This window comes from Artemia sp. Qi Xiang Cuo, unplaced genomic scaffold, assembly GCF_049724085.1.
Source record: "Artemia sp. Qi Xiang Cuo unplaced genomic scaffold, ASM4972408v1 HiC_scaffold_2952, whole genome shotgun sequence".
In the NCBI taxonomy this organism is placed as follows: Eukaryota; Metazoa; Arthropoda; class Branchiopoda; order Anostraca; family Artemiidae; genus Artemia; species Artemia sp. Qi Xiang Cuo.
The window spans coordinates 117,172-135,539 of record NW_028300350.1 but is presented as its reverse complement, the minus strand read 5'-3'; the positions used below and the strand labels follow the sequence as shown (position 1 = coordinate 135,539).

At 36.3% G+C, this 18,368-nt stretch overlaps 1 protein-coding gene across 1 annotated transcript; it reads left to right on the top strand.

The window, feature by feature from the left end:
• Positions 1-370: 370 nt before the first annotated feature.
• LOC148938766 (galactosylgalactosylxylosylprotein 3-beta-glucuronosyltransferase S-like) lies at positions 371-18,118 on the top strand (the record flags this gene model as incomplete). The annotated part of the gene is made up of 4 exons (XM_089107554.1): positions 371-538; positions 2,426-2,609; positions 9,485-9,747; positions 17,984-18,118. Coding segments are annotated over 4 exons (750 nt in total), but the record flags the coding sequence as incomplete, so codon positions are not given.
• Between the last annotated feature and the right edge of the window lie 250 nt (positions 18,119-18,368).

Here is an 18,368-nt window from a genome sequence, read left to right as displayed (position 1 = left end):
GGGAATGTTGTGGGGATTTCAAACTAAATCAAAAGACACAATGAACATCCAGGTTGTCAATAATATCTCATGCATGGCTTAGGATATTAAAATAAAACTTCCAGGGAATGTTAAAGTATTGAATATTGAAAGTATTTGAATATACTTTCAAGGCCATGAATTTAAAAAACAGTTACTAAAAAATCTAAACCCTTAACGCCCTTAACTTAAACCCTTAAACCCTTAACTTAACCCTTAAACCCTTAACTTAAAACATAAAAAAACTCTGACTTGAAGTACTGGATTGTTATAAAAAAAAAGTTCTGGTTGGACAAAAAAAAAAGTGTGCTGTTGGACATTTTTCTAGTAAATTCAAATATTTTTATTCCAGGTTCGAATCATATTCACATTGATATGTGTATCTTTTGGATTCTTCCTTGTTTTGCTTAGTACAAGTAGCCAAGATAACTCGAAACAGCCCAAGGATACCGGACTAGATCCTTTTGGAATGGAAGGCGTTGAAGAAACCGTGGAGGACTGTGGAACTTTCTTAAATGAGGTAATAAATAAAAACACATTCCTAGAAATCCAATTTTATCAGCAGCCACATGACATAATATAATGCAGTATGCCGCTATGACATAATAGACATTAGATGTTATCTAATAGTGATGGAAAAATCCACCTATTGAATGAGACATCTACTTTGCTTGCACAATATACTTCTACCACTGGCAACTTATTACAGCTCCAATCACATTGAAGAAAAGACTCAAGACTACCTATTTCATTTTAAAGATTTAAAACTGAGAATCACATGAGAGTTTCTCCAAGATTGCCCTTTCATTGCTCAAGCACTGCAATAGAAATTTACAAATTTTATCACATTACTTTTTTGCATTTTTTTTTTTTGTGTGTGTTAGGCCCCTCTCTTTTGGAAAGATCCTCTGATGTCAATAAAGGATGGCGTTTGGCATCAATAAGTTTTGTGTATTTGTCAAGTTTTATAATACACATTTATGGTACCTGGGTGAAACTCCTTACTGCAAGACAAATTATCTTCTTTAGGGTTATCTCAACATACCAGCAACAGTGAAAATGGAATATGATTGTTTTAACTGGTTGGTTTTTAAACAACCAGTTAACAACTTTGTTAATTACTTTACAAACTTAACAATTTTGTTAATTACTTTACAAAGTTAACAACTTTGTTAATTACTTTAATTAACAAAGCAGGTTTCTTTTGTAGTTATAGTTGTCTTTGGGAATAAATAGATTATTAATGTGTCAACTTGTACTGAGAAAAGCATTGCAAAATTTAATTAATTAATTTTGCCTATTTATTTTTAGGGTTCAATGTGACAATGTTGACAAAAATGTAATATTGCCCTAAAACTCCAAAACTTTAAGACGACTGAAGGAATTTATTTTAGAATAGCATGGTTTTCAGGTATGAATAGACCTTAGATGGGTCCAGGGGGGGGGGGGCAAAAGGGTTTTTTATTTTGATGTCATTGGTACTGTAAGCGTAAAAAAAAACTCTGTTGAGTAAAAAAACCGCTTTTGCTGCTAACAAAAATTAGTTTGAAATCCTAAGCACTATCTTTGGTTCTTGACGGATCCAAAAGTCACTATCATAATGCGGTTCTTGTGTCTATGTCTGAAATTACCATCATTTTTACGAACCATTTTTTATTGGCACATTTTTTTATTGGCACAATTAATTTGCGAATGAGATAATAGTGTTTTTTTTTTTTTTATTGTAGCTGAATTATCAATCAGAGAATTCTCCGTCTTTACCAATAATACTACCAAGATGAGTGAAGCTGCCCACCTGATCAATTTTTTCGTTACCCAACGTCACCTTTTCATCTTCACTTATTCCTAGCCTTAGTGACTTAGTCTTCTTAACATTAATTTTCAAACCTATTCCAGCACCCTGAACTCGCAAAACCTCTAAAAGTTCATTCATTTATTTTCAGTTGTAAATCTGACACAAAGAAATAGAAGAAATGAAGACAAAAGTGTTTTTATGTAATGAAAATACTGGACAATAAAGTAATTATTTGGGGGGACAACTGCCTTTCTTCTTTAGTGCTGAAAGAAATGCCAAAAATGTGGACAAGACAACTTGGATAAGACCAAACGACACGGAAGCAGAAAAAAGATTAGAAGAATTAAAAATCTAAAGTCGAAATAACATGAAAAACAAGTTGAATTGAAAAACAAATAAAGTCCAAAGTTAGCAGATTTATTAATTTAAAAGCCAAAAACTAAACAAAAATTATTTTATAAAAATCTGAAACCTAATCAGGGAGTTTCAGACGACAGGCCTTTGAAGCCAAATTTCATTGTCAGGTCATATTTCTTTAAGGGTCGGTAGACATAAAACCCTGAGACTATGCTCAGAAATAACATAAATAAAATGGATAATAACGTCTTACAGGGTTCATTAGCCAAAGGGACACCTGTCATATATTTTGTTACTCCGACATATCATAGACCAGTTCAGGTGCCAGAACTACTACGAATTGGCCAAACACTCTTGCTTACAACAAATATTCATTGGATAGTTGTCGAAGATTCTACTAAGTGTTCCGATGTGGTTCACAAGACTCTTAAAGACATAGGTAAGTATTTTGCCAGTGATTGTCTTTATTTTCTTGTGGGAGTTTAGCGTGGATATCCCAAGAGAATAAAACAGTTCTTGGGCCACTCATTTTTAAAGATTTAAGGAGGTAAAAGAGTTCATAAATTGTCTGGCTTGATTTATGCTGACGCTGGGATGACCTCTGCTCTTTCTTCCTCTTTTCTCTTTGTCCTTTTTCTATTTTGTCTGACTTTTGCTGCTTGTTTTCTTGCTTTGTTTATTTCTGTCTGAAGATATTTGTGTTACTTTGTGTTAAGAGTTTTAGTGACAATCTATGATAAACAAGTAAAATCTTTTAGTAAGACTGTGGAAAATAAAAAAAACAAGTTTTTTACCAGAAGAAAATAACAACAGTCTTTATACAAAATTATTTTATTTTATTATTTTTCATTCTTTTATTAGTAGGTTTTATCTGTATTTAATATATTTTCGTTAGAATTGTAAGTGGAAATGTAGTGTGGTCTATGAAATTAGTTACTTTGTGTTTCTCTCCAGTCACTTGTGTATTAAGCTGACACATTGAGCTCTATTCTCCGTTGGACAGAATTGAAGTTTTGTTATTACTATTTTTACTTGCAAAGATTTACCTTATCTGAAAATATAAATATTTGAAGCAATTTAGGCCTGACAAATTGGTGTGCAATTCATGTATTAGCCAAATTACGAATTTCTTTCTTGTAACAAAACTACACTACATCTTAGAAAAAAAAAGAAGGTGAAGTATCAATTTGCTTGTTGCAATGGGAAGATTTAAAAAAAGTTTCTTCTAAAAATGTTTCTTATAATCTGTAATTTAGTTAATTTCTAGAGCAGATGAAAATTCTGAAGAGGGCCATCTATTTCGCATTTTTTTTCACAAAATGGTTGTAATAGATGGCTATAATAAATATTAAATTATTTCTCCGAAGTATTTAAAAATTATTGAATTCTATGTGGTAAGATCACATTTTATGGCCAACGAAAACTGCTTATCTATATATAAGACCATTTTATGGTTTCAATTTTAAAGCACCTTCAAAATTGTGAACTGTTTTGCAATTGGCACCATTTGAGACTGATTAAAATGAAAATTTTGTATCTTAGGGTTTAGCAAAAATCTTCATTAGTGGTGTTTTCCACTGACAAACCAAATTGTAAAATCACAATCTGAATTTTAAATTTGCCGTTCTGACGGTAATCTAGATTATGAAAATTCTCTTCGAAATACAAACTGGATTACAAGTTCATAATCTAGATTGGGAATTCGACAACTACGCTTGAAAAGAAGATTGTGGGTTCGGATTGTTGATTTTACCTAGTCGCGAGTTGAGTTTATAATTATTATTGCCCCATAGGCTGCGATTTGACAATAAAGTTCTATAAATTTGTTTTATAAGTACCAAATTGTGGATTTTTCTTCAGAAATACAATTACAAATTTTTTTTTGCTTGGTTTGATTTTTTTTAGGTCTGATCCTCTTAATTAAGGGGCTCGAGAAAATTGGAAGAGGCCTCATTTGACCGTTAAATATGTTGTCGGGTGACAAGCGTTCTAAGAAATATTAAAAAAAAGATAATCGAATATTCAAATAATAAAGGATCTTGCAGCTCAGTGCCATGCTGTTTTTGTCCGTTTTGTGCTGCAAGACAAAAATTTGGAGCTAAACTGCTCCAAAATGCTATCGAACCAAAATTTTTGACAACTAATCCGTTCAAAACTATCGGAAACCTTTGTATAAGACCTCTTAGTTTCTGAAAACACAAATTCGTAGGATGACGGTTTATGTCCATAAACATAGACGATAGACATAAATAGACATATTGACAATAGACAAATAGACATAGCAATAATAAAAAAATTTTATAATAAAATAATAAAAAATATAGACAATAGACAAATAGACAAATAAACATAGACAATTTGAAATCCATAGAAAATGAAGGATTATGATAGCGGTTTCACATTGTCTAGCTTGGTGTATCGAACTGCTTTATTGAAGATTGGTGAGAATGTAAACTTGTTTCTGGTTGGAGAATTATATTTAGCTGACCTAGCCTATGCCATTTTATATTCGTGGGTATTTGTCCAATAAGAGAGTCATACTTACTCCCATCCTTTACCCGTGCCATTTAAACATTTTTGCTTCTCAATGACTCGGACTATCTGTCTTGACCTTTTTCTACAATTAGCCATGTCTTGATGCCTACTGCAAAATACTTGATTTTCAATTCTCAATTCCATGTTTTAGAATGGCAATCTGAAACTGTTATTGGAATCAACAGTATGAAAACTTCGTTTTCATGTGTTAATTAATTTGAGACATCATTCATTTTTGAGTGAAGTTAATTGCATTTTTGCAAAGGTGCAACAAAGCTTCACATAAATGTCAGGGGAGAATTTCAGTAAATCGTTCTTGAGAGGTGTGCGTGAAGTGCTTTCTTAACCCTAACACTTGGAGAGTGGTCTTTCACATGATTTTAAAGAAATGAATAATTTACCCCCTAACCTCCTTTAACCTAAAGGAATACATTTAGACTAGATGTTGAAAATAGTTTCTGAGGGGGGAGGGAATTGCGGAATTTCGTTCAAATGGGCCTTCTTCTGATATTTTATTTTGACCAGTTCGATATGGTTACTTTTGGTAAAAAAAAGCGATCCTTCACTACCCTTCTCAGGAGAAATGAGAAATCTGGTATTTTGTTTAGGGGAGGGGGATTGAAACCTCCACTTTATGTCTCTCAAATTTATTGAATTTGATGGAGTAATCTAGATGTTGATTGTTCAGCAAAGAACGATCCTTGTCTATAGAAACTGAAAGCATAAAAACTCCAATTTTGATTACAGTCTGTGCAATAAAAGAGGTCTCTGACTCCATTTGTGTTAAATTTGTTAATTTTAAGTGAACCCAGCAAATATATTAATATAAAAATATTTGCTTACTTGTAGAAAAAAAGAGAAACACTCCCAAAATGGACTGGAATTTTTAATGAAAATTACACTATCAAATTTAAATTTTCCGTTACCCTTCGTTTTAAGCTCCAGTCCCTACCTACACAAATATAAAAATTTATTATTTTCCAAAGAAGGATGGCATGGATAAGTGTTGTTTTTTGTTTTTTGGGGGGAGGAGAGTGGTGCTGTTTTCCCCGCTCGTTGTGGTGATTGTATGGAATCAGAAGGCTAATCTGATCTGAAAAAATCCTTTTTAAGTGATAAAATAATCGCTCTTTACCATAGTGCTGATATTGGAGATTTTGTGCTAAAACTAGGAAAACACTTTATGACCCGAATAGGACCGAATATGACCAGGATCCAGAATAACTCTAGTATAGCCAATCGGTTTAGTTTAGTCGAAAAGTCATTCACATAACCTTCCAGTTTCAAAAGGTGCACTGCCATATGATGGCGCATTCCCCCCGAACGACACATGGTAATGTAAGGTCAACGTAAACACGAGAAGTGCAAGTTTTGCAAAGTTTACTTGTGATAGCTATTTGGAGAATATAATTTTACCTTATCTATCCTTTCTTATGTATGTCGTCAAGCAAGGTTGCCCCCTTTTCCCAATCGTTTCAACTTCGTCATTCGATTTGTTTTGTAATTTGTGAAGGGTTCACAGTCGTACAAAAAGAAGACAACCCAATTGCCTTCACAGGCCTCGATTTCGTAAACGATGTAGCCCTTTCAATTAGTACGTCTGTGGAACTCCATAAAATGGCCAATGAGGTGTCCCTTATGATCAGTATGGACGAAACTAAAATGACGAAAAGAACAACCCCGAATGACCCAGATATTAAACCGGTGGGTGAAGCCATTGATACTGTAGGGGGGTTCCTCGGTTTTTGTTCCTCCAAAAGGAAGAGTTGTTTGTGGGTATTTAATCATAAACAATAAGTTGAACAACAGGGAAATTTTTTGTTATACAAGACAGTGGAACGCAACTTTAAATGAATATTTTGACGCTATATCCAAGGGCCGTCCTCAGCAAAACAAACGAAGAGAATAAAAAACAATATAAAAGAAACTTACATTAAAATTCAATCATTAAACTTAAAATGTTTTTTAAAAAAATGTTTTAAAACAGCCCTAATATCATTACTTCAAGGAAGTTCAACCAGGACTGGTACGCCAAGCGAAATGGACAGAAAACAATTCATTCGAATGGAATAAAAACACTTACAGACAAGCTTTTAAAGCTAATCTTGCCTTCTTGACAGCCAGCCTAGATGGTCTATTCGTAACAGGTTGAATGGAGTTATTTACTGGTTTTTTAATATAATTAAGTTAAATCATTTTTAATTAAATTTTTGTATAGGGCATTAAGCGAATATTCCCCCAAATCTCTATTTAAAGAAATATTACTATTTATTTTGATTTTAATTTCAATTGCCTCTTTGGCAATTCTCTTCAGTTCTCTGTTTTTTATTCTCTTCGTTTGTTTTGCTGAGGACGGCCCTTGGATATAGGGTTGAAATATTCATTTAAAGTTGCGTTCCACTGTCTTGTATAAAAAATTTCCCTGTTGTTCATCTTATTGTTTATGATGGAAAGGCAGTGTGGTCTTCATCGCTATTTACGGCTATTTAATCAACAATAATATAGGTTACACAGTGTTGTGTAATACTCGTCAACTATTGGGGCGTAGATTACCTAACATTTTGGGGGTAGGGGAGGGGATGTACACCAGGCCTCATAAAGTGCAGTTTCAGGCACAGAGCTGTTTCGAACGGTTCAAATATTTCCTTCCAACATTTTGAATGACAAACATTTAATAAAATACTAGAAATTACCAACTGGCAGAATTTGATGTATTTTGAACTGATTTAAGGGCAGCAATAGTCAAAATTGGTGTATGAGAAGAATGGGAAGTTTTTTTTTCCTGTATTCACGGTGCCAGGTACTTAAAGGTATTTGATAGGCCGCTATTCCTTTACTTCGTTCCGAAACCTCGAGGTTTTAAATGTCTATTGAATCTTCTTTTGAAGGATTCAGCAGAAGGATTTGCAGTAATAATATCCCCAGGAAGATCGTTCCCGATAGAAGTGCAACATCGGATGAAGTTCTTCCTCAAGTACTCTTCTTGGCGTGCCCTTCTTTAGATATTTGGACCGAGCTGTGTGCTTCGTGTCTGCCTTAACGGCTGGACAAAGAGGGCCATACTGCGAGAGAGCTCGTCTGAGGGAGGCAAGCTCATGAATTTGTAGAAAACAGCCATCAACGCTACATCAAACCTTTGGTTTAGAGGCTGGAGCGAGCCATGTGAGGATGCACAGCCCGTCCTATTTGTCCTATTCTGAATCTTCTGGAGTGGTTGCAACAGTATTTTTAGAGCACCAGCATATAGCGGGCATCCATATTCAGCTGTGGGTCTGATGCAGTACATGTAGAGTGAGATAATTGAGCTGGATGGAAGAAGGTTTTTGCAGCGAAGAGTAACTCCGAGCTTTCTTGTGCAGGAGGTTCTCACCAGATTAAGGTGGTTATTCCAAGAGAGATCAGTGAAGAAATAAATGCCCAGTAGACGAAGCTCGTTGACTCTCTTTATAGTTTCATTTTTGAAAATGAAGCTGGGGTGTTCACTTGGCACCTTTGATCGGGTAATAAGAAGCTCCTTTATTTTTGATGCGTTGAAGTTGATCCTTCATGCATCAGACCACTTTTCGATTTTAAAAAGATCCATCTGTAGGGAAAGGAAGGCTTGTGTTGAGTCTTCGTGTTTTGTGACGGCTGAGTGTTCGTGGCATCGTCGGCAAAAGGATGCCGAAGGCTTGCTAGGTTGTCTCCCCTGTGGTTTATGTAAATGAGGAATGTTTTTTTTTTATCGCATCTCAATTCTTGAAAATTCCAGTAGCTTTACTATCGCCATTTTTTCTTTAATAAATTAAATCTTCAGAATAATTTTAGGTGACTGTATTTGGTCAACAATCAATCTGATTTTGGGGCGAAATATGTTTTTCACAGCACAAAATGGCTGAAATCAGCACCTCTCTATTGTAAGATATCTTTTGTTTCCTAGAAATGTTACTAAAAATTTGAGTTTCCTTTCGAGCGAGTCCCCCTGATAATTTACGTTCAGTCAACCACCCAAAAGCAGAAAACCAAACCCAGCAAAACATATAAATACGCATCCAGAACTATCTTTCGATGGCATAATATAATTTTTTTTTCAATTCTTTCAAAGAGACTTGAAATTTCGACTCAAGCCCCTCAGACATGCTGAATTTGATGGTGAAACCAAACCATTCCTGGTACTGGACGACAATTAAAGAACGATCCGGTAATTAATGAACGAACGGTAATTAAAGAGCAGTCTCTGCAAATGGAGACTAGAAGGGCAAAAAAAAATTAATAAAGATGTTTCTATTTTAACGATCTTCCTCTTATGTTGACTCTAAATACGTAAAATTCAGGATTTTGATGTCCCTGTCAAAAGCTATTCTCCCGCTATTACACATCCACTTGGCATTTTGTGCTCTATTCTGGACTGGTTTTTTTTTTTTAATGGAAGCTATTCTGGGGTGGGGGTGGAGCTGCGAAAAGAATGGCGAGACATTTTCAGAGGTATGGGTATGAAGATTTAGAAACTGCTTTTTTCAGCAAAATTTCATTCCATATTTATCATAGAGAAGGGGGAGGGACTTTGAAAAAGTTTAAATTACGTTAATTAATTGGAAACTATTGGAAGAAATTGTTAAAATGTATGGTCCTAAACCCCCTGCACTCATGTGCCCTTGAGATGTTTTTTTATTGTCACAATTTCTTTTTCTTGTTTGTCTTTCGAAAAAAACTACTTGTACTAAACCGAAAATGACGTTTACCATTTTCATTCTTCTTTCATTCTATTATCGATTTCATTCTATTATATTACTCTTCAAGGTATTCCACATACTCATTTATGTGCACCGTTACCAAGTGCGTATAAATCAGCGAGTATAAAACCGCGAGGGGTTTCTGGAAGAAGGGCAGCACTAAAGTGGATAAGGAAGAATGCAAAAGCAGATGGCATTGTTTACTTTGGAGATGATGACAACACGTACCATCGTCGAATTTTTGCTGAAATTCGGTCTACTGTCAATATTTCAATATTTCCTGTTGGACTTGTTCCTGATTACCTTTTAAGTACTCCTATCGTAAAAGAGGTATTGGTTCATTACAGTTATTGTCATTTCTTTTTTAGAAGTTATAGATCCTTATTGTAATGTTTTTATTATTACTTGATAAAAGGAAACAATTTGTAAAGAGTAGAAAATGAGGATAAGTCCAGCCAGTGGAGAAATGAAAAATAGCATGCAGATGTTTCGCTCAAAATCTCTGCTCAAAGGTCATCATTTTGTTTTTATTTTATCCCGAGGACTTTTGTCTTAGGTTTTTTTTTGAAGACCACAGTGCCTTTCTATGACGAACAAATAAAAGTTCAAAAGTTCAATTACGGATAAGTCCTATTATTATACACTGAAACTTAATGGCTATCTCAAAATTTTATTGGATGCATTTGGGGAAAAAGGAGTGAGGGGGGGGGGGGAGGGTAGTTGCCCTCCAATCTCTTTTGACTCTAAAAAACTGAGCTAGAACTTTCAATTTCCAATCAAATGAGCCATCTCTGAATAGGGCCTTATTCATAGCTTGTTAAATGATTTAGATTGAAGAATGAAGCCTCCAAAAATAAATTTGCAGCCTAAATTAGGACCCAAGAGCATAAGTCGTAGGATAATTTTTATAATTGGAAACGGAATCACTTTTAGTGTCGTATTTTTGAGGCAAAAAGGAGGGACCTTAAATTGGGAAGGGATGGGATACTTGATTGTTTTTGCTGTAAATGCGTTGATTTACAGGGGGTTTAGCTTTTGTTTGTTTTTTTTCTTTTATTATTATTATTCTTGAGATAAGGTCATCAGACGACTGACTTCGCTTATTGATACCAATAGGGAACTAAGGAGACAGAGATAAAACTAATTTGGGAAGTCAATTATACCTCGTAAAAGGATTGAGATAGAAAAATGAAACTTCCAGGAGTAGATTTGTAGCATAAATCAGGACCCAGATATATGTTTATAAGTACCATCCTCCATCCTTTTCTAGGGAAGAGAATTTTCATGGTGTATGTCAGGTGAATAAAAGGCTCAAAAACTGTTTTACGGTCCAGCTGTGAGCATGGCAAGGTCTTTTCACCTGTTGTAACTGTTGAACCTGTTGTAACTGTTTGCTGAACCGTTTGTAACTAAATTATTGGGAAATATTTTTGCTGTTTACGGGAAAACAATTATTATTTAACAAGATTTGTTGGTGGGGAATAAGGTGAAATCAACATGAATGGAGTAATCCACAAAGAACAATGACTGGACATATTCTGGAACTCTTTATGTATCTCTCTCTCTCCTCAATTTCTCTTTTTTATATTGACGAAATTTGCCGTATACTACCAACAAAGCCTACCTTCTTCACACAGAATTGATTTCATTCTTATGTTCCTGGCCTCCCCCAGGCCATTCAGCGTGTCCCCAGGAGGCGATAGGGGAACGCTCTACAGATATGTAGGGTACCTCCATAGGAGGCACGGACCAAGGGGGGACCTTGTCCCTGGGGGTCTTTAATAGGAACTGGGACACCCTCGCCAGGGGTCATAAATACAGGTGGAGGAGGAAGAAGGCCCCTCAAATGTACACTCGAAAGGGCCCACTGGTTTGTCCAAAAGTCCCATGTGTTACAAATCTTCTGCCAGCACTGGATTGAATTGAATGTTGAAGCATATCACCGTCGCAGGAGGATCCTCTATAGGAGGACAACGGCGGCAGGGCGTAAGATCCAGAACAATGGGCAACAGCCTCGGCAAAGGGCTGCCTCGACATTTTGGGGGTACCTGCAAGACTGGGGACCTAGCGGTCAACTCTATTCCCACTTGAGGAGTGGCGCCCCTCGAGGAAATTATAGGCTAGTAAACGACACAGCATTCGCACGGGATTCTGACTAACGGACATTTTTCTGGGCTTGGTATGTTTTGATGGGCGTCTTTGGGCTGAAAAACCTCTTCTTAGCTGATTTATCTATTATGGGTTGCCTCCCCGTAGTAGCATGATATTTGTAGGCATGAATATATAATAAGTCGGAGGTAATAAGCTTGAGACTGTCTGTGCAGGATTTCGACTCTTGTTGATAGAAGAGCATCGCCAAGTGCTGAAAACCATGTAGTGACTAAAATGGGCTCAGGATTGCACAAAGGCCCCTATTCATGGATGTCCCAGGGACTTCTTGCTGTCTGCTTCTAAGCCGGCCTAAGCACTTCGGTGTAGAGTTAAGAAGATATGTGATCCCCGTCTTGCACTGGTATCCGGTATCATTGCTTTTCCTGAAGCGAAAATAATTTCAATCATTTAAAGAACATGAAAATTGGAACTTGGAATATTACGACATTAAAAAATGACTATCGTATCGACATTTTGACTGACGAATTCAGACGATTCGAACTGGATTTATTAGGAATTTCAGAAAGTCATATCCCAGGGGTAGGAAGCATGAAATTAGGTGATATAGAATTTTTTTACTCAGGTAGGAAGGAGGGAGTACATAGACAGGGAGTAGGGCTCATGATGAATAAGGAAACTGCTAAGTCTTGTTTAAGCTGGGAAGGTATTAATAATAGAATACTAATTGCTCATTTTATGACTAGAAAGTTCAGGGTATCAGTTATAGTAGTATACGCCCCTGTAGAACCGACTGACGGAGATACTAGTGACTCAGATGAATTTTACTTGCAGTTACAGGAGCAAATAGACAGGGTCCCAGGTAGAAATATGATGGTATTACTGGGAGATTTTAATTCCCAGGTTGGTAGAAATAGGGATAGATGGTATCCCAGCCTAGGTAAATTTGGTGTAGGAAAAGAAAACAGTAATGGATACAGACTTTTGCAATTTTGTAGGTATAACAATCTATTTATAACCAATAAGGTATTTGGTCATAAAATGACTCAATAAGTTAACATGGTACTAACTTGATGGTAAGATAGCAAACCTTATTGATTATGTTATTGTAAACCGAAGACTGGCAGGATCAATACAAGATACTAGGGTAAGTAGGAGTGCTGTTATTGATGTTAAAAGTATAGATCACCATCTAGTAGTGACAAAGGTTAATTTAAAGCTGAAATATTGGAAGGGTAACTACCTCCCGGGAAGTTATGATTTGGTAGACTCCAGGATGAAAATTTGAGAGAAACTTTCCAGGAACAGTTAAATACTAAACTTATGAGTTTAAAATTTGATAATGTGGAAGATGGTTGGAATAATTTTATAAAAATAATTTGTGAAGTTGCTGAAGGTGTATTAGTGAAGAAAGCTAGAACTGCAGCTAGGAATATTAGTTAAAAAGATCTATGTTTAATAGAGAGGAGAAGGGATTTGCACAAGTATTATCTGAGTCATAGATCGTATGAAAACAAAAGGAATGTAAAGAAATTGGAGAAAGCATTAAAATATGAATTAAGGAGTTGTGAAGTAGAGGCCATGGATAAAATTGCCGAGGATCTGGAAGATGCAGCTAGACGGCATAATAGTAAAATATTGTACGAGAATAACACTACTGCGGTTAAGGTATGAAATGAGGTTAGCAGCTGGTTTTGTATTAAATCAGGAGTTAAGCAGGGTTGTGTTCTATCCCCCCTTGTATGGATTATTTTGATGGACTTTGTTTTAAGGAGCATAGGAGAGGCAATGGGAGACCACGGAATCAAATGGGGAGGAAAAAGTCTCCTGGACTTGGATTATGCTGATGATTTAAGCATCCTAGATGAAAGTGTGAGCAAAATGAATGAAGTTTTAGAGGTTTTGTGAGTTCAGGGTGCTAGAATTGGTTTGAAAATTAATGTTAGGAAGACTAAGTCATTAAGGCTAGGAATAAGTGAAGATGAAAAGGTGACGTTGAGTAATTAAAAGATTGATCAGGTGGGCAGCTTCACTTACCTTGGTAGTATTATTAGTAAAGATGGTGGGAGCAGTGAAAATGTTAAATATAGAATAGCCAACGCTCAGGGTGTTTTTTCACAGTTAAAAAAAAGTCTGGAAGAATAGGACGAAGTCTGCAAACCAAGATTAGAATATTAGAAGCTACAGTGATGACAGTGGTCAAATATGGCTCTGAAGCTTGGACGCTCCGAAAAGCGGATGAAGATTTGCTAGATGTTTTCCAGAGAAATTGCTTAAGGATTGTTCTGGGTACCCGGCTGACTGACTGTATTTCTAACAATAGGCTATACGAAAAATGTGGCTCAATACCGCTCTCTAGGGCTATAATGAAAGAAAGGTTGAGGTAGCTAGGGCACGTTGTGCGGATGAAGGATCAAAGATTGCCGAAGATTGTTCTTTTCAGCCAACCGTCTAGGGCTTAACGGAAAACAGGTCGTCCCCGTCTGGTGTAGGAGGACATCATAAAGAAAGATTTAAAGGAAATGGGAACTTCGTGGGTGGGTGTAAAAAGGGAGGCTTTAAATAGATTAGGGTGGAGGAGGAGCGTGCTTAGCTGTGTTGGCCTCAGGCGGCTTGGTTCTGCGGTGAGTTGTTAGTAGTAGTAGTAGTAGTAGTAGTAGTAGTCATCAGCAGATAAACTAAAGTGTTACAATTAAAACAAAGTATATTTATACTGAAAAATAGTAACTTCCGGATCATATATAATTTTCAGTTCATTGGCTGAGAGTATGGGCGTACGTAGCTTCTTCTCTAAGGTGGGGCAGCCGATTCTGTGATGAAGGGCGGGGGGCTGAAGTTATATTGGCAGTTCACAAAACCTTACATTGCCAGTAAGTTCTATCATACCTATGAAATCTTTATTAATAAGTAATCACCAAAAATCATAAATCATCAATAAGTATCAGCATTAATCAATCTTCTTGGATTAGAGCTAAATCTTTCTAAGACATTATGGATAATTGCTTCTTGTTTGGCTTTTATTCTGTCATTCCAGCTGTGTATTTTCAGGTTTTTCAACCATCTACCTTTTTTCAACTGCTTTTTCAACCGTCTGATTTTTCAAACCTATATAGTTTAAATTTGAAGTTCTAGGGGGGGGGCATCTGCCCCTCTCTGCTCTCTTTCCGTACGTCCATGGCTGAGAGGGTTCATTAACAGGATTCCGTCCAAGTCTTGAGTTGTATACTATTATCCTTAATATTGCCTTAATTTGATTTGAATTTTTCATGAAGGTGTCACAGTCTTCTTCTTCTTCTAATTGTAAAAGAAATGTTGCAAAAGGAGAAAGAAATATACATGATGACTAGAGCAGTGATTCTCAAACTGTTGTACGCGTATCCCTTGGGGGTACGCAAAATATTTTATGGGGTACGTGGCCGGCCAACAAAAATCAAACAATCCTTTAGCTATAGGACTGGCAATTTTATTTATATTTTAGCTATAGTTTACTTAGTACACATAACTGAGATGGAGTACCTAAAATGTTTTGTGGGTAAAAAGTGGTACAGTGTCTAAATAAGTTTGAGAACCACTGGGCGTAGACCATAGGTTTATTATTAATTAGGAAAGTAGAATTACTGTATTTCTTTTTAGAAGTTGTACTTTTATAAGTTGGCTGAAAGGATGCGGGGTCTGAAATATTGCCACAATAGATGCTTGCAACACTGTCCTGCCTTAAAGGTTTCCTTTGATTTAATGACACTTAGCTCTTTCAGCTCCACCCACTTTTTCGTTATTGGTAAATACGGAAGTTAATTAAAAGCTGTGATGTCTTCTCAAGTTCAGTCAAATTCTATATAGACGTGTCCCGTTCTATATATCCCTATCGAACCAAATTCTATATAGACTTACTAACTTGGGGCTAGATGGAACATATATTTCAATCTTGAAGTGAAATTAGTTCAAAACACCAAAAAGTGTTCTGTGACAAAGGGAAAACTATATAAAAATGCATATGATTATCTGTTTATTCAATTTGTTGTTAATTTGGCCAAAGAACGATAGGCATAAATTAATAAAGGACGATAAAGGCATAGGACTATGTCCTATAGGACTATCAAGGAGGCACACTTGTGCCTCTATAAAGAGGCGACCCACCACAATGTTAAGCGATTTCAGGTCCTAGAGGTCGCAGAGAGACGGCGGTAATCGCATTTTGTAGCCCAAGCTCAAACTAAGAAACTTGCAAAATTTCATCTTCCTCCGACTTTATCTTCATGGGGTAAACTGGGCCGGAAGTTTGGACCCTCCCACCACAGCCCCCCTTTAACGTTGTCCGATTGGGCTGAAATTTAGAGGTTAAGCTTTCCTAGGGCCCGGAAGCTTATCCTCGAAATTTCAGCTCAATCCGATCACTCCTTCCCTGTTTTCAAAAAAACAAATATAGCCACTTAAAATTCATCATCTCTTTTTTTTTTCTTAGCCACGCCTACAGGCCACAGTTGGCAACGGATCCGGTTGAATGAGAACTCATTCGAAGCAGAATTCGACCTGTTAGGGCCTTTTGATACTGTTAGACCGAAAAAATTATCCCCCGAATTTACATTTACGAAAAACCTCGTTTTCCTATATTAGCCGATGTTAATTTTTCCCACCACAACCCCCCTTTAACGTTGTCTGATCGGGCTGAAATTTAGAGGATAAGCTTTCCTGGGGCCTGGGAGCTTATCCTCGAAATTTCAGCTCAATCTGATCACTCCTTCCCTGTTTTCCAAAAACCAAATATCAAGTTTTTTGGGAATTTGCTTGCGTCGAAAATAGCTTCGATATACTAAAAAACAATTACCGTTGTATCTGTATAGTCCAGCGGTTGATACTTCAGACTCTCAGGCGGAAAACTCGGGTTCGATTCACCATCAGAGCAAATTTTTATATACTGAATTATATACTGAATTTAGACTTTGAAAGAAACTCAGTTTTTTTTTTTAATTATTTAAAAAAAATTACGTTTTCTAAAGAGTTAAAGAGGCTGAGTTACAAGGTCGACCCTTAAAACGTACAGGGATTAGGAGGCACAGTTGGGGGACTGTTAAAGAGGCTGAGTCACACGTTCGAACCTTAAAACGTACAGGGATTAGGAGGCACCCTGTACGACGTGATTTGAGTATTCAGGAATTAAAAGCCTTAACACAAGAATGTTCAAGAGCGGGGGGTTTTGTGGCCGGCAGCCCCCAACTTTAACTCCTGACACGATCAGCTAACAGTTAGTCAAGCAATAATAAGTAATAAACTGTACAAAAACGTGCAGAAATTATTTGAAAAAAACTACGTTTTCGAAAGAGTTAAAGAGGCTGAGTTACAAGGTCGAACCTTAAAACGTACAGGGATTAGGAGGAACAGTTGGGGGGCTACCGCCCCCAAACCCCCCGCTTTCGCAGCCTTTAAATATAAAAAAATTTCTTTAAACTGAAAGTAAGGAGCGACATTAAAACTTAAAACGAACAGAAATTATTCGCAGTATGATGAAAGAGGCTGTGCCCTCCTCAACGCCTCGATCTTTACGCTAAAGTTTTTATTGTTTAAAAAAAGAGTTGTGAGAAAGTCAAACTTTAGCGTAAAGAGCGAGGCGTTGAGGAGGGCACAGCCTCTTTCATATACGGAATAATTTCTGTTCGTTTTAAGTTTTAATGTCGCTCCTTACTTTCAGTTTAAAGAAATTTTTTTTATATTTAAAGGCTGCGAAAGCGGGGGGTTTGGGGGCGGTAGCCCCCAACTGTGCCTCCTAATCCCTGTACGTTTTAAGGTTCGACCTTGTAACTCAGCCTCTTTAACTCTTTAGAAAACGTAGTTTTTTTCAAATAATATAATAAAGGACTGCTGGATGATAGGGATAAATAAATAAAGAACTGTCCGGATCCCCGAAAAGTCTCGAGATTGTTGAAATTTTTGTGTAGTTTATTATATTTTATTTATTTTAAAACCTGTCGTACAAAACAAAAAGACGGGACAGAAAATAAAAAAAGAACAAAAGAAAAAGAAACTTACAAAGCTCACGCTAGTAAACATTACTGAAGGTAAATACAAGATAAAATACTGTTAAAAATAAATAGTCAAGATAAAAAAAGAGACACCAATGAAAAAAGACAAAAGAGACAAAAGAAACATGATGGAAACTCAAATGCTATCTCTAATACTTATACATGAATATTGGAGCAGCGACTTCCGCCAAATTTTGTGTTTATGACGTTTTATTGCTTCTAAACATTGTTTAGTGGATTTTAATCAACTCTAGTGATTATTTCAGCAAAGCATTGAACTTCTTTAGGTTAAGGGCACTTCACCGATGGATTATTTACTATTTGTATTTTATCCCACAGAAACCATAGCTTCGTGTATATACGTCGTGATAACTTCGTTATTATAACAATAACCTATTTAAGAAATAGAATAAGTGGTATTATATTTTATTTTTTAACAGATACCTTCAGACTGGTGTGCATATAGCTCAACCCCGCTCAACTCAAATCATTTAACTCGACCTTCGCTTCATCCAACTCCCATTCAAATCAATCCAAACTCAACTCAACTGCCGTTAAACTCAACCCCAGATTAATTGAATGCCCATTCAACTCAACCCCCATTCAATTCATCTCTATTCAGCTGAATTTCCGCTTAGCTCAGCTCCCAATTAACTCAACCCTCATTCACCTCTACGCCATTCAACCTAACCTGTTGCGACGTTGAATTGGATTGGGTTGACATGAATGAAGGTTAGTTACAGGGGGTGGAGTTAAACGGGATTGAGTTGAACAAGAGCAAATGGGGTTCTGTTAAATGGAAATCCTAAAAATAAAAATAACCTA